Genomic DNA, 16,860 nt, shown 5'->3' with positions numbered 1-16,860 from the left:
TTACTAGTTGCATACTCTTTGCTCACTGTGACTATCCGCTTGAAGTTAAGAACTGGTCAGATTCTAGTTGTGAATTTTGTCGTACCTGTTATTGATCCAATGTGGACTATGAATAGTCTGAGGAAAATAATACGTGTTACAGTGACGCGACTGGTGATGGAAGAGAGAATCACATCTACAAGCTAAGGTTTCTGTTATAACGTCAAGTTTAACAAATATATTTCAGAACGACACAACACATATAAGTCACAGAGTAAGTTGACAAGCAAGACATGTGTACACGTTAGCATTCGAATGAGCACTGAGTCCCGGTCTAGCGGCCACTGCTCGGCTGGCCGCTTAGGTGGCACAGCTACTGCATGGCTGGCAGACAGCACTGCACGTAGAGGACGCGCGTAATTGCGCGGCGGCGCTTTGAATGATCGGCGAGTCACAACACTTTTCCCCCTTTGAAATTGTTGCACTGGTCTTGATGGAGGTGTCCTGGAGATGGCTAACGTCCATGGGCGGTGTTTGACTCGCCGTAAAGCCTCGAGGAGGAGGCTTCCCGTACGGACGGAAGTGTCCCCGATGATAACGGGTTGAGGTGATAGGAGACATAGGGGTCGAATCTGCTGGGGCCCCATGCACCAATCTGCCCGTTGTGGCAAGTCCAGTTAATATGACAGGAGACATGGGCGATGTGTCGGCGTCCATTGGAGGAGGAGGCGAGTAGATTTGCTCTGACAGAGGATGGTAATCCGGTTTCTGCATGGGCACGTCTCCTGGTGGCATCCGTTCTTGTGCTGACATCGCGATGACGGTGAGAGGGCTGTGTTGTGAGTATTGAGAGATGCCAAGATCCCGAGCGTCAGGTAGAACCAAACGTAGTGTAGCGGCATTCGGAACAGGCGTTGCTGGCACACGAATGGTCCGAATGGCGCACTGCAACACCCGTGTCCGTCTGGATTTCATACAGGCGTCTGCCACAGAGTCTTAAGATGCGGACCGGGCTCCATTTTGGCCGCCTGCCATATCCCCGTACCCAGACGAGGTTGTCTGCGGTGATCCAGCAAGTGAAGGCACCCGCGGCCGTGAGGTGGAAGGCCGCAGAAGATGAAATAGCATGCGGGGCTGTCGGCCATGTAAGAGCTCAGCCGGGCTGTGGTCGCCCATGGGGGTGAAACGGAAAGACGCCAGAAACTGGAGAAGCGCGTCATCAGCAGCAGAAGAAGTCAGAAGTTTCTGCATCTGAGCCTTAAATGTACGGACCAGTCGTTCAGCCTCACCGTTGGATTGTGGATGGAACGGCGGGGCCGTGACATGCATAATGCCGTGGTGAGCACAAAAATCCGCAAATTCGGAAGAGGCAAATTGCGGACCATTATCAGTAACAAGAGTAGAGGGGAGGCCTTCCAAAGAAAAGATGCGGGCAAGAGCACTGGTGGTTGCCGCGGTGGTAGGCGACGTGCAACGGACAATGAAAGGAAAGTTAGAGTAGGCGTCAATTATGAGGAGCCAACAAGTACCTAAAAAGGGTCCCGCAAAGTCAGCATGAATGCGCTCCCAGGGCTTCTCAGGCGAAGGCCACGGTGACAAAGATGACTTCGGGGCAGTGGCCTGTGACGCACAAGGGCCGCAGGCAGCGACCATGTGTGCTATTTCAGAGTCAATGCCAGGCCAATACACATGATGGCGCGCCAGAGATTTTGTGCGCGACACACCCCAGTGCCCTTGGTGAAGGAGGCACAAGACCGAAGCATGCAAAGACGCAGGTACCACAACACGCAGCGAAGCTTTGTCAGTGGAGAGGAGGATAACACCATCCCTAGTCGTGAGGCGGTAGCGCAAAGCGTAGTAGTTTCGCAACGGATCAGAAGTCTTAGCAGTCGGGCGATCTGGCCAACCCTTCTGAATACAGCGTAAAACCCGGGAGAGGATAGGGTCAGAACCCGTAGCAGCCGCCAGCCTGTCCCCAGTGATGGGGAACCTGTCCACAACCCGCTGCTCGGCAACATCCAGGTGGAAACACAAAAGTTCGTCCCTATCGAATGCCTGATCAGGACCCATGGGAAGGCGAGACAGAGCATCAGCATTTGCATGTTGAGCCGTTGGCCAGAAATGAATCTCATAATTGAAACGAGACAAGCAAAGAGCCAATCGCTGGAGGCGGTGGGCAGCCTTGTCGGGAAGCGATGTTGATGGATGAAACAAGGAAACAAGTGGTTTGTGGTCCGTAACAAGATGAAATTTGGATCCATAGAGAAAAACAGCAAACTTATGAATAGCATAAATAATGGCCAAAGTTTCTTTTTCAATTTGAGAATACTTTTGTTGGGCATCCGTGAGCGTTTTGGAGGCATAAGCAATGGGTTGTTCCGAACCATCAGAAAAACTGTGCGCAAGGACTGCACCGACCCCATATTGAGAGGCGTCTGTGGCAAGAACAAGATGTTGGCCAGGTCAATAAGTAGCCAGGCATGGGGCCTGCTTCAGCATATTCTTCAATTTCTGGAAAGCCACTTCGCATGACGTGGACCAGTGAAAAGGCACATTTTTTTGCAACAGGCGATGCAACGGCTGAGCCACCGAAGCCGCAGACGGTAAGAACTTGTGATAGTATGCTATTTTCCCCAAGAAGGCCTGCAGTTCCTTAACGGATGTAGGGCGAGGAAGGGCATCGATCGCAGCGACAGTTTGCTGAAGCGGACGAATACCATCTCGAGAGAGTTGAAACCCCCAAGTACATCATAGATGCCTGAAAAAATTGTGATTTCTGAAGATTACACTTAAGACCGGCAGTCTGTAAGACATGAAAAAGTGTGCGGAGGTTTTGAAGATGTTCTTCAGTGGTGGAGCCAGTGACAACAATGTCGTCCATGTAATTGATACACCCAGGGACAGGGAGCAATAATTGTTCCAAGAATCGCTGAAAGAGAGCAGGGGCGCTAGCAACCCCGAATGGCAATCGTTGGTATTGATAGAGGCCAAAAGGCATGTTAAGGACCATAAACTGCCAGGAAGCAGCGTCAAGAGGAAGTTGATGATAAACTTCTGACAGGTCAATTTTAGAAAAATACTGGTCTCCAGCAAGTTTAGTGAACAGTTCTTCAGGACGGGGCATAGCGTAAGTGTCGATGAGGCATTGAGCATTGACAGTGGCTTTGAAATCGCCACAGAGATGAATATCACCATTTGGCTTAGCAACGACGACAGGAGAGGACCACTCACTGGAAGTGACAGGAAGCAAGACCCCGGAAGTAGTGAGTCGATCCAACTCCCGTTTTACCCAGTCACGAAGGGCCACAGGAATGGGCTGAGCCCGAAAAAACTTAGGCCGAGCAGTGGGTTTGAGCGTGATATGAGCTTCAAAGTCGTTTGCACGGCCTAACCCAGGAGAAAAATGGGACGAAAATGTCGACGACAAGGGATCCAGTTGAGCATAAGGAATAGCATCAGAGACAATACTGACAGAGTCATCTATGGAGAACCCAAAAACGCGAAAGGCATCGAAACCAAAAAGATTTTCTGCGTTGCTCTGGTCGACCACAAATATGGGAACAGTGCGAATGACAGATTTGTAAGATACCTCAGCATTAAACTGTCCCAAGAGAGAAATCTGTTTATTGTACGTCCGTAATTGCCGAATGACAGGTGACAGGAGTGGAGAACCCAACAGAAGATACGTCTGAGAATTAATTATAGTGGCAGCAGAACCAGTATCCACTTGCATGTGGACATCTCGACCAAGGATTTGGACAGTGAGGAATAACTTCCCTGAAAGGGAAGAAGTGCAATTGACAGACAACACAGAATCAGAATCAGCGTCATGTTCATGAACATCATGTATGCAGTCGGATTTGCAAATGGAAGACACATGACCTTTCTTTTTGCAATTGTGACACACAGCCCAACGTTGGGGACAATCCTCGCGTGAATGTTTCGTAAAACACTGCAGACATGAAGTAAGTTGCCAGGGGTTTTGCTGCAGTTTCTTAGCGGGTTGTTTACGGCTAGGCCGAGGCTGCACGTGGGAGCACACTGCGGCCACGTCGGCCGGCGGGGATGCGTCGCACGCGGCGTCAACAGCGCACAGAGGTTGTATTTCCCCACGCCTCTATTTGCACCCCAGCGGCGCGAGAAATTTCAAAAGACTGCGCAATGGAGAGAACTTCATCTAGAGTCGGATTAGCCAACTGAAGGGCACGTTGCCGAACTTCTTTGTCGGGCGCCGATCGGATAATAGCATCCCGTACCATGGAATCGGCATAGGATTCTTTGTGAACGTCAGTAACAAATTGACACTTTGAACTGAGGCTGTGAAGTTCAGCAGTCCAAGCGCGATAGGATGGATGTGGCTGTTTTTGACAATGATAAAAGGCAACACGAGAGGCTACCACATGTGTTTGCTTTAGAAAATAGACAGACAGAAATGAGCACATTTCAGCAAAGGACAAAGATGCAGGATCCTTCAAAGGTGCCAATTGCGACAACAACCGATACATTTGAGGTGAAATCCAGTAAAGGAACAGAGACTTACATGGTTGTTCGTCCGTGACATGAAATGTCAAGAAGTGCTGTCGAAGACTTTTTCATAATCAGACCAGTCTTCCGCCGTCTCGTCGTAAGGAGGAAAAGGAGGTACAGCCAACGACGAGAAACGCCCCGCATTTGACGCAGCAACGAAATCACGAATTGCCGCTGTTAGAAGCGTTTGCTGTTCAAGGAGATTTTGGAATAGTTGCTCGACAGTAGCCATGGAACCCTGTGGGTCAACGGTGAAAAGGAAAAATCCACTACCTCGTCGCCAATTGTTATAACGTCAAGTTTAACAAATATATTTCATAACGACACAACACATATAAGTCACAGAGTAAGTTGACAAGCAAGACGTGTACACGTTAGCATTCGAATGAGCATTGAGTCCCAGTCTAGCGCTGCTCGGCTGGCCGCTTAGGTGGCGCAGCTGCTGCATGGCTGGCAGACAGCGCCACACATAGAGGACGCGCGTAATTGCGCGGCGGCGCTTTGAATGATCGGCGAGTCACAACAGTTTCCTAAAGGGAGACATCATGCCACAGCATCTTTGCTGCACTTTAATAATGCCTTCAAGGAACAGGGCCCCTTCACCCTAAATATGTTTATAGTAGAATGTGCGATTTGAAAATAGGATTTAGAGAATTCTTGGGTAGAAAGGTTTAGTGCTGCACATTCAAAGAGTATGTGCGCTGTGGTATCTGCTATGTGGAAAGGTTATGCAAAAATTGGAAAGTATTACAAGACAGCAACCTATATATCTACGACCTTCAGAAGTTGCAGACACAATGAGCATCTAATTTCACAGACCACACTGAATCTGTGTTGTGCTTTCTTCAACAAAATAATCTTTATCTTCTGAACACCCATGTTGTTCACAGGTGAATCTACTTTACGTGGCCGGTAAAATACCTGCATTTTGGGCTACGGGAACACACATGCAAATGCTTTTAGATCTTACCAACAACAGTTTTATGTGACTATTTGTGATGGAATAGCGTGGATAGAAGGTAACAATGAGAAAAGATAGACGGAAGGTGGTTTAAGACCTCATACATGGCAAGGTCATTACAGACTGAGTTGAGGTTCATTTTGCGAAGGTTGGGGAAGGCAACTGCTCATGTCCCTTTCAGGAAGGATTTAGGGAAAGCACAGGAAACATAAATCGGCATTTTGAAACTGGATTTGAACCAATGACCTCCTGAATGCGAGTCCATTGTGGAGTGGTTGGTAATAACCTGAGACCCATGCCTCTGGTAGCATGCTTAACTGGAGAAACTTAGCAACAGTTTCTACATACTAAACTTACAGAATCACTAAACACTGTAGTATGTGCTGTGCCCATCATCCTCTGGTCCCAGCACAACTGAGAGAGCATTTTGGAGTTGACGAGCTAGCACAGCTACTGGTTGACTTTGGGGGACATGGGCACGTGAGGCAGGACCAACTGAATGGCCAGTACATTCACTCGATTTAAAGCTGCCTGATTGTTTTCTTTGGGGGCAGGTCAAGAGTGTGCGCATTATTCCAATTACTACCACAGCTTAAACTGTTTGCCTGAGCCAATTACGTACTTTGTGACATGGAAAATAGTCCTCTCATATTTTGACACAGTTGTACAATCATTGCCGCAAAGGTACAAAACAGCTATTGAGGCTTGGGCAGACTTTATAACACCTGTTGTAAATCTATTTGAATGTGCCTTCAATCAAATTAATTGGTATTTAATTATTCTTTTTCATACCCAGAACGTCACAGACTTTGGTGTGTGCAACTCAAACAGATGATTAAAAGGCATAAATATCTTTACTTATCACTGCTCCAAGTTTGTACATGAAGTTCTGAAATATCCTGTGTCTTGAATCTGTAAAACAAAATGCATCTCCCACAGAGAAATGTTGGATGGAGATGCAAAAAGGTGTGAATGTTGGGATAGGGCAGGGGAAACCAAATCTGTTGTACCTAGCCAAGAGCAAGTAAAACTACAACAACAACAACAATAATAATAATAATAACAACAACACACAAAATATGATGGTGAGTACAATGAGATGACGACATTTATTAAATAACACATTATTTTATTGGATTTTTTTTAAATTCAGCTGAAATAAAGAGAGTAACAAAGTTGGTAGAAAATGTATAACCACAAGTGTGCAAATGTCTACACTCATCACTTTGCTATTACAGCCACATCATCATATACTGTAGCACAGGATCACAGGGAATGTGGTTTAGGGTGGCCCTTATTTTTCAGCTGTCTAAGTGTTTAGCTCCCCCCCCCCCCCTCCATTTTATTCCAATCAATAACAAAATGATACTGCCAAATTTTAGCTCAATTGCAAACCTGCAAACAAACAACCATGGAGTTATGTGGAGTTTTGAACTTTTGCTATGTGAATTTTGTTATGCAGTTTCTCATCATCATCATCATCATTATTATTATTATTATTATTATTATTATTATTATTAAATCAAGTCTTCTTATTAGAGATATTGCTTTTTAATAATCCTGTTAAGACTGTAGTCAATATTGTAATATTAATAACTATCGTAATTTTATTAATAGTAAAACATTAATAGTGTATGTTTTGGCTGTAGTAGCTAGGTGGGGGTGACAGTGTCCTCTTCCTTTTATTGATTTGGAAGTGCTACAGTCTAGCGGCAAACACTCAAAACTAAGCAGCGACACTACTGTGGTATTTTCAGCAAGTTTTGTGGTGACAGTTGCATGCTATTGTCTGTGTTTCCATTATGTTCAATGTATGGTAAGGGAGAAATATTTCATATTAAAATTAATATTGTGAGTTAATTGCGACAGTATTAGCCAAATATTATTATACTCCAACCTTCACAACTATGTTTTTGCGAGCTGTTTGGGTTATGTGATTTCGTGTTCCGACAACATTTAGTGGTAACAGTGACTATATGGGGATGGTGGTCAGTTTCTTGTCATGGAAATGTGACCATATTTTTGCAATGTATTTATCTTGTTTCACTGTTCAATTACATTTTTAATTGCAAGAAATGGTAGAAGTAAGTAAACTCTGTGATTAGTGGATAAGAGAGATGTACCATAGTAGTAATATCAGTAATGAATGGTATGTATATGTAGAGGCATTAATACTCAGCAAAACCAATTGTTTTTAGCCCATTTTTGGCACTGATTCACCACCCAGTCACAATGACTTTCAGAAAAGGATCTATGACATTGTATTAAGATCACTAGCCACACACACCAGAACTTCATTTTCCTCTTTGAACCAAATTCTGGAATTATGTGTAAAGAAACAACATCTTCATAACATCATGAACATGTATCTGTGGGAAGTCCCCTGTGATAAACAAATTGGAGATGAAATTACATCAACTGGTTGTTGTTGTGTCTGCCAGAATAATATGATGAAAGTGCTCATTACTTTCAGGAGAGGTGACAGTGATTGGGCCAGCAACCTGATGTATGTTTCAATGATGGTGAAAACATCAATAATGCTATTGCTCCAGTTTAAAAGTCAAAACTTTGTCAGTTTCTTGTTTCTGCAGGTTTTTTTACATATCTGCAGGGTCACACATGGTAATTCCTGTATCAACAGACATACATTTTTACTTTTTGTTTGGTAGACTATGTACAATATCTTGATTATAATGATAGTTACTCTCCACAAGTCACATACCCAAAATATCAGTGTTCCCAACTCAAAAAAGAATGAATTGCTGTAGGTAAGTACCCCACTACTATCTGAACAAATTTTCCAGAAATGTTTTTACGATTTGTGTAAAATATATATAAGACAATTTAGAAGATAATTACACACCAAAATGACAACTTGTGCAAAAATGAATTACCTGATGTCAGGGCATTAGTGCAAAGTGGGCATCCCCACTCTTTATCTCTTATGTTAAGTTCTCCACATTTCTTATGTACACCTTGTGATCCACAGTACTTGCACACAATTATTTCAAACACCCTGCAATAACAATTATATCATAAAAATTTCTACATAATTATTAAATATTGGATGAACATTAGTACAAGGTTGGAAATTTCTGAGTGAAATACAAAACTGGTACGAGTAAAGTTAAATAATATGTAATAATCATACAGAGGATGCGTAAATTTATTCATCAGGTTCAACAGGACCATGAGAGCAAAACTTATTTGGTCATGGAACAAGTCAGTATATAATTTACAGAATGGAGATCACAAAATTTATAAGCAAAAGAATTAAAAAACAAAAAAAACAAAAACAAAAAAAAAAACTGTAGGAGAGTATATGAATAAATAATGTCACAGAGAAAATTTCTCAACTAGTGCGAGAAACTCCTGTACAAACTACATGTGAGCCGTACACAAATCTTTCAACTTGGATTTGAATACATGATGTGTAAAATTTCTAACCAAAATGTACATGGAGACAGCGAAGCAGTACACAGGGGAAGTACTGAACATTAATAGAAGAATATTTTGACATGGATGATGGATAAATCATATGAACCAAGAAAAATTTTGAATTCTGATGGCACTGGGGTCTTTTATAATTTATTTTTCTCAAAAACATAAGATGATTCTGTTCACGATGGAAAATGGATTGTATGAATAAAATGGAGAATGTACTCTATTCTTGGAATTTGGGATAACGTTCTCAGGTTTGTATGAATACAGCGAGTTGAACAATATACTTCCCCTGAGAATGTTCTCAGCTTGTGTAAAAGGGTAGGGAAGGTTGCTCAATGTGAAGAACATTCTCCAATTTTGTGTGAATAAAACAAGAGAGGTTTCTCACAGGTGTTTTTCAAAATAAACTCTGTAGCACATTTCAAGCTGAGTTAGTTGTCTTGAGGTCAAGTTTTACCGAGATATTTTTAGCAAAAATTGGATAATTTATGTTGCTTGGAAGGGAAAGGAGTATATACATAGGCCAAAGAAATACCAAATAGAAAGGCTGTAGAGGTTTTTACAGGTTTAAGAATCAAAAAATTATTTCGCTGGCAAATCACTTCCTTCCCAAAAGTCATGAAAGAAGAGGGCCTTTCAAACGAAGTGAAAATGAAGACATTTTTGTGCTATTTAGAAGATCCAGATTCTGAGGAGTATACACTAGACAAACATGTCACTAATTTTCAAATGTTCTTTACCACATTACCCAAAAAGCACCTCTGGGGTCCAATTTCATAGAATCGTAGAAGAACTAGAAACAGTAAAGTTAATGCCACAATCGAAGACTCAGTTTCCAAGTGTTGTGAGGGCATCCATATACCAATCACGTAACCTGTTGTACATGGAGATGAATATATTAACCGAAAGGGCTTTCCTACGATCTCTGTGATTATAGCAAAATGTTTACTAGTGTAGATGCTTCATGGCCTGGGTCTGTAAATGATGCTAGGACATGGAGAAACTTTTAGATATGCCAGATACTAAGAGAGAAACTGCATAATATTTTAATTTTAGGAGATGAAGAGTGTGACATTGCACCACAGTTAATGACACCATTCCAGAATTCACAAATGTATGATCAGAGGGCCTACAACAGTCTTCAACATGGCAGAATGAAGCTGTTTTGGAAAATTCTGTGGAGGAGATTGATTACTTCACTATATAACTACAGTGACAGTGACACTTCAAGCATCTGTCACAGCAAATAGAGTTATGTGACTGGAGGTTTTCCATTATCACCATAGAAATGGAGCACAAGTGGAGTCAGCTCCACAACTGTGAGCAGCTACATAACAAAATTATATTGTCATAAGTTTTGAAATTTTAATATGAAACCCGTATGAGTAGCTAATTCCAAAATAAGTTCATCTCAGGAATTCAGTCTGTATCACAAAATAAATATTGCTGCAATACTGAAGTATTGTTTTTCTTGCATCACTTTTGTTCTTTCTCCCTACACCGGTTGGCCTATTTAAGATATGCTTCCTTACGGCATAAATGTTGTTTTAGTTATGTCGGAAAGTAGACAGTTCAGAAAAATTAGTAACAGGTTAATTACAAATCTCACGATCTGTTTCTCATACCAAAATTGCATGGACAACAGCGTAAATTTTTGATGTGCAGTTGGACCATTGCCCCTTACATTTAACCAAAATTATCTCCTGTTAAAAATTCTAACAGAGTTCTGGTTTGGAGTAGATGAAAATATTATGTACTCTTAGGATGATTTTGTCCGCATTTTATTTATTTATTTTTTTTCGCCTAACTTCAACAGCAAAAAAGTTTTCCATCTCAAAAATTCAGTATCATCATCAGCAAATGCATTTTCGTTAACTGTCTGTAATTGTCTTAATAATTTGTTGCCACTTATAAAACTAAAATCTAAAAATAGTACAATTCTCCCAGAACACATTGATGTCAGTTCCATATTTGTACACTGAACAGTTTGCCTGTTTACACAAGTTGAATGAAAAGTAAGAGCATGTGTGCGTTCTGTGCTGGATGTGGCACACAACACCACCAAGAAACCTCTCAAGAAGGAAGGGAGGTAGTGAGAAGGAACTCTCTCATCAGAGAATATGCTTTGAATTTTTTTATTCATAAAACTTGATAACTTTCTTCAAAAATGTTCTTTTGCTCTGAGAATCTCCTCCGGAGAATGTTGCCTTTATTCATATGACCCTTTGTCATGGATGCAAATTAAAACAAAGAGCAAGTAATGGTCTGCAGTGTGTTAATAGTGACAGCAGTGATGCCATTAATAACAGGAAAATCTTAAACTACCAGAAGATTTAAAAACATAAAAACACCACTGTGCACTTGTGATTCGTAATCAATGCCTGGATGGCTGCCGAAATTTGTACAACATTTCCTGTGTGGTTAAATGCCAAGATGGGTGCAGCAGGAAGAACAATTACTTTTATTATTGACAGTTGCCCTGCACACCCTAAGGTAACAACATTCCTCAGGAAAATTGATGTTTTTGTTTCTTCTAGCAAACTATAAAAATCGTCTGCAGCTTCTAGAGACCAGGACATAACTCAACATCTGAAAGCTAAATAAAGAATAGCTGTTGTGCTGAGTTCAGTCTCATTTCCCAAAAGGAAGGACATAAAATGAATGTTTTACAGGCTATAATACATGCATTTGCTGCTGCCTGGAATGCTGTAACCAAACGGATTATGTTGAACCAACATACAGACAAATGCTGGATGTGGATCATTATCAGCTGTGGGTCAGTATCAGTTGCTATAGAAGACAATGATAGTACAGGGTGGAGCGTGGTAAATTGCTTTCTTAGAATTCACGTTGGTTGAATAGAGGGGAGGGTGGGCGTGGTTTATAGTGACTGACAGGAGGTTTGCATTCAATTGTTGTTTAGTTGTGATAATGCAGTGGACACATGAGGAACACTCATTTTGTGTTGAAGTGTATTTCTCGAATTCCCACTCGATCATTGCAGTGCAACATGCTTTTTGTCTGCAATTTGCAGTAACCCCACACAGATGTGTTCCTGGACGTCAATCAATTTTAATTGGGTAAATGCATTCACAACAACAGGGAATGTTTCACATGTATAAAGAGGACCTGAGAGAAGCATTAAACCACCACAAAATGTAGAACATGTTAGAGCAAAAGTATTGCAATCTCAGACATGCTCAGCTCAGAATCATGCACTTTTTCTTGGCATTTTAAGATTTTCTCTCCAACAGATTCTTTATCATGAACTGAATTTTCACCTGTATAAAATATGGGTGGTCCAGCAATTGTCAGTACAGGATAATGTAACATGAAGAACATCTTGTGAAGAAACGCTTGCAACCATACCCCATGACACAAATGTGTTATTTTCTGATGAGGCACATTTCACCTCAGTGCGTGTGTAAACATACAGGATATGTGGTACTGGAGTGACATGACCCCAGGCAAATTCACCAGAGACCCCTGCACTCAGACCTTGTAACTGCTTGGTGTGCCATTGTCATGAGCAGGCATCTTTGGCTCTTACTTTTCCCAAGAAAATCGTCGTGCTGTAACTGCAAATTTGGATTGTTACTTAACTATACTGCAAGACTTTTTCCAGACAGCTTTCAAGGCAATGCAATTTACAGGATACCTGGTTTCAACAAAACGGTGCCGGTGCACACACAGTGGGCATTACCATTAACTTTCTGAGGCAAATACTTTCTGGAAGGCTTATCTATCAGATGGGGGATATCAACTAGCCCACACGATCACTGGACGCAGCCCCATGTGATTTTTTTCTTTGGGGGTTACCCGAAGTCAAAGGTGTACTGCAAGAATACCAAAAGACAGGCCTGAAAGAGTGCATGAAAATTTCACATAACGACTGCATCAGAGTGTGGATTGTGAAGGCAGACATTTGCCAGACACATTGTTTAAACCATGTAATTAGAAACTAGCATTATTGTCCAATATGAGAGAAATAAAATTGTAAGTTCCTAAGTGTTCATTATTTATTTCATTCCCAAATCAGCAATTTACCGTGCTCCACCCTGTAAAACTTAAGCGGCAGCAGTTTTTCTAAAAGTGGCGGCTTTCTTACTAATTCACTCGACTAAATTTAGATGACATACACAACTTTTGAATAGTGAGAATGTCTTCTTCATTCGGGATGCTACCTTGAAATCTAAACACCACTTTAAGATAAATGCCGACTGTGTTAAGGAAAAGTGTGTAGCACAATTACACATCATTTTAGGATTAGCTAGGGCCAAGTCAGGTGTGTGTGTGTGTGTGTGTGTGTGTGTGTGTGTGTGTGTGTGTGTGTGTGTGTGTGTGTGTGTGGGCGCGCGCGCGAATACTGGAGCTAAACCCCTATTTAAGGAAGCCCCCCATTTAAAAAAACTTCATTCCTAACAGATTCATTAAAACAGGAGTTTTACTGTACATTTGTCCAAATGAAAAGAGTAACTGTTTTAGATGTAATAAATGAGACACAACAGAAACAGGATGAGGATACAAGGGCAAAAACAGTTTACGGATGTGGTAAATACAGCTGAAAACAGCTTGCGCATCCCGTAACTACCCTCCCGACCTGGTACAGAAGCAAATAACCAGAGCCACTTCCTCATCTCCTCAAACCCGGAACCTCCCACAGAAGAACCCCAAAAGTGCCCCACTTGTGACAGGATACTTTCCGGGACTGGATCAGATTCTGAATGTGGCTCTCCAACAGGGATACGATTTCCTCAAATCCTGCCCTGAAATGAGATCCATCCTTCATGAAATCCTTCCCACTCCACCTAGAGTGTCTTTCCGCCGTCCACCTAACCTTCATAACCTCTTAGTTCATCCCTATGAAATCCCCAAACCACCTTCCCTACCCTCTGGCTCCTACCCTTGTAACCGCCCCCGGTGTAAAACCTGTCCCATGCACCCTCCCACCACCACCACCTACTCCAGTCCTGTAACCCGGAAGGTGTACACGATCAAAGGCAGAGCCACGTGTGAAAGCACCCACGTGATTTACCAACTGACCTGCCTACACTGTGAAGCCTTCTATGTGGGAATGACCAGCAACAAACTGTCCATTCGCATGAATGGACACAGGCAGACAGTGTTTGTTGGTAATGAGGATCACCCTGTGGCTAAACATGCCTTGGTGCATGGCCAGCACATCTTGGCACAGTGTTACACCGTCCGGGTTATCTGGATACTTCCCACTAACACCAACCTGTCAGAACTCCAGAGATGGGAACTTGCCCTTCAGCATATCCTCTCTTCTCGGTATCCGCCTAATTTCAATTTGCAGCCGCTCATACCTCACCTGTCTATCAACAACATCTTTGCCTCTGTACCTCCGCCTCGACTGACATCCCTGCCCAAACTCTTTGCCTTTACAAATGTCTGCTTGTGCCTGTATGTGTGTGGATGGATATGTGTGTGTGCGCGAGTGTATACCGTCCTTTTTTCCCCCTAAGGTAAGTCTTTCCGCTCCCGGGATTGGAATGACTCCTTACCCTCTCCCTTAAAACCCACATCCTTTCGTCTTTCCCTCTCCTTCCCTCTTTCCTGACGAGGCAACCGTTGGTTGCGAAAGCTAAAATTTTGTGTGTATGTTTGTGTGTCTATCGACCTGCCAGCACTTTTGTTTGGTAAGTCTCATCATCTTTCTTTTTTGATATATTTTCCCCACGTGGAATGTTTCCCTATATATATATATATATATATATATATATATATATATATATATATATATATATATATATATATATATCTGCTTGTGTCTGTGTATATGCGGATGGATATGTGTGTGTGTGCGAGTGTATACCTGTCCTTTTTTCCCCCTAAGGTAAGTCTTTCCGCTCCGGGGATTGGAATGACTCCTTACCCTCTCCCTTAAAACCCAAATCCTTTTGTCTTTCCCTCTCCTTCCTTCTTTCCTGACGAGGCAACCATTGGTTGTGAAAGCTAGAATTTTGTGTGTAATTTTGTGTGTATGATTGTGTTTGTTTGTGTGTCTATCGACCTGCCAGCGCTTTTGTTTGGTAAGTCTCATCATCTTTCTTTTTAGATATATTTTTTCCACGTGAAATGTTTCCCTGGTTTTAAGGGAGAGGGTAAGGAGTCATTCCAATCCCGGGAGCGGAAAGACTTACCTTAGGGGGAAAAAAGGACAGGTATACACTCGCACACACACACATATCCATCCGCATATACACAGACACAAGCAGACATTTGTAAAGGCAAAGAGTTTTGTGTGTACGTTTGTGTTTGTTTGTGTGTCTATCGACCTGCCAGCGCTTTTGTTTGGTAAGTCTCATCATCTTTCTTTTTAGATATATTTTTTCCACGTGGAATGTTTCCCTGTGTGTGTGTGTGGGGGGGAGGGCAAACTTTGATTTTGTAGTCATGGTTTCCACTGAAACATTTTGATCTTCTGTTTCATTTACTAGACATCATTCCAACATCAGGTAGGATGAAAAACAGGATATATAAGACACCATATTTTTTAAGTGTTAATGAATGTCGAAACAAGGCCCCCGGAGTAGACAACATTCCATTAGAACTACTGACAACCTTGGGAGAGCCAGTCCTGACAAAACTTTACCATCTGGTGAGCAAGCTGTATGAGACAGGTGAAATACCCTCAAGACTTCAAGAAGAATATAATAATTCCAATCCCAAAGAAAGTAGGTGTTGACAGATGTGAAAATTACCGAACTCTCAGTTTAATAAGTCACAGCTGCAAAATACTAACGCGAATTCTTTACAGACGAATGGAAAAACTGACAGAAGCCGACCTCGGGGAAGATCAGTTTGGATTACGTAGAAATGTTGGAACACGTGAGGCGATACTGACCCTACGACTTATCTTAGAAGAAAGATTAAGGAAAGGCAAACCTACATTTCTAGCATTTGTAAACTTACAGAAAGCTTTTGACAATGTTGATTGGAATACTCTCTTTCAAATTCTGAAGGTGGCAGGGGTAAGTTACAGAGAGCGAAAGGCTATTTACAATTTGTACAGAAACCAGATGGCAGTTATAAGAGTCAAGGGACATGAAAAGGAAGCAGTGGTAGGGAAGGGAGTGAGACAGGGTTGTAGCCTATCCCCGATGTTATTCAATCTGTATATTGAGCAAGCAATAAAGGAAACAGAAGAAATAAAGGAAACAGAAGAAAAGTTCAGAGTAGGTATTAAAATCCATGGAGAAGAAATAAAAACTTTGAGGTTCACCGATGACATTGTAATTATGTCAGAGACAGCAAAGGACTTGGAAGAACAGTTGAACGGAATGGACAGTGTTTTGAAAGGAGGATATAAGATGAACATCAACAAAAGCAAAACGAGGATAATGGAATGTAGTCGAATTAAGTCGGGTGATGCTAAGGGAATTAGATTAGGAAATGAGACACTTAAAGTAGTAAAGGAGTTTTGCTATTTGGGGAGCAAAATAACTGATGATGGTCGAAGTAGAGAGGATATAAAATGTAGACTGGCAATGGCAAGGAAAGCGTTTCTTAAGAAGAGAAATTTGTTAACATCGAGTATTGATTTAAGTGTCAGGAAGTCGTTTCTCAAAGTATTTGTATGGAGTGTAGCCATGTATGGAAGTGAAACGTGGACAATAAATAGCTTAGACAAGAAGAGAATTAAAGCTTTCGAAATGTGGTGCTACAGAAGAATGCTGAAGATTAGATGGGTTGATCACATAACTAATGAGGAGGTATTGAATAGAATTGGGGAGAAGAGGAGCATGTGGCACAACTTGACTAGAAGAAGGGATCGGTTGGTAGGACATGTTCTGAGACATCGAGGGATCACCAATTTAGTATTGGAGGGCAGCGTGGAGGGTAAAAATCGTAGAGGGAGACCAAGAGATGAATACACTAAACAGATTCAGAAGGATGTAGGTTGCAGTAGGTATTGGGAGATGAAG

The 16,860-nt window shown here is 42.0% G+C and overlaps 1 protein-coding gene across 2 annotated transcripts in view; it reads right to left on the bottom strand.

Annotated features, from left to right (window-relative positions):
• Positions 1–16,860, bottom strand: part of LOC126184622 (uncharacterized) — a 234,213-nt gene that overhangs the window by 79,324 nt on the left and 138,029 nt on the right. For both annotated transcript variants that reach the window (XM_049927083.1, XM_049927084.1), the window contains exon 8: positions 8,362–8,483. In XM_049927083.1, coding sequence (XP_049783040.1) covers positions 8,362–8,483 — 122 coding nt within the window. The remainder of the gene's footprint in view (positions 1–8,361; positions 8,484–16,860) is intronic.

This window comes from Schistocerca cancellata, chromosome 4 (assembly GCF_023864275.1).
Source record: "Schistocerca cancellata isolate TAMUIC-IGC-003103 chromosome 4, iqSchCanc2.1, whole genome shotgun sequence".
Lineage (NCBI taxonomy): Eukaryota > Metazoa > Arthropoda > Insecta > Orthoptera > Acrididae > Schistocerca > Schistocerca cancellata.
This window is presented reverse-complemented; position numbering and strand designations above follow the sequence as displayed.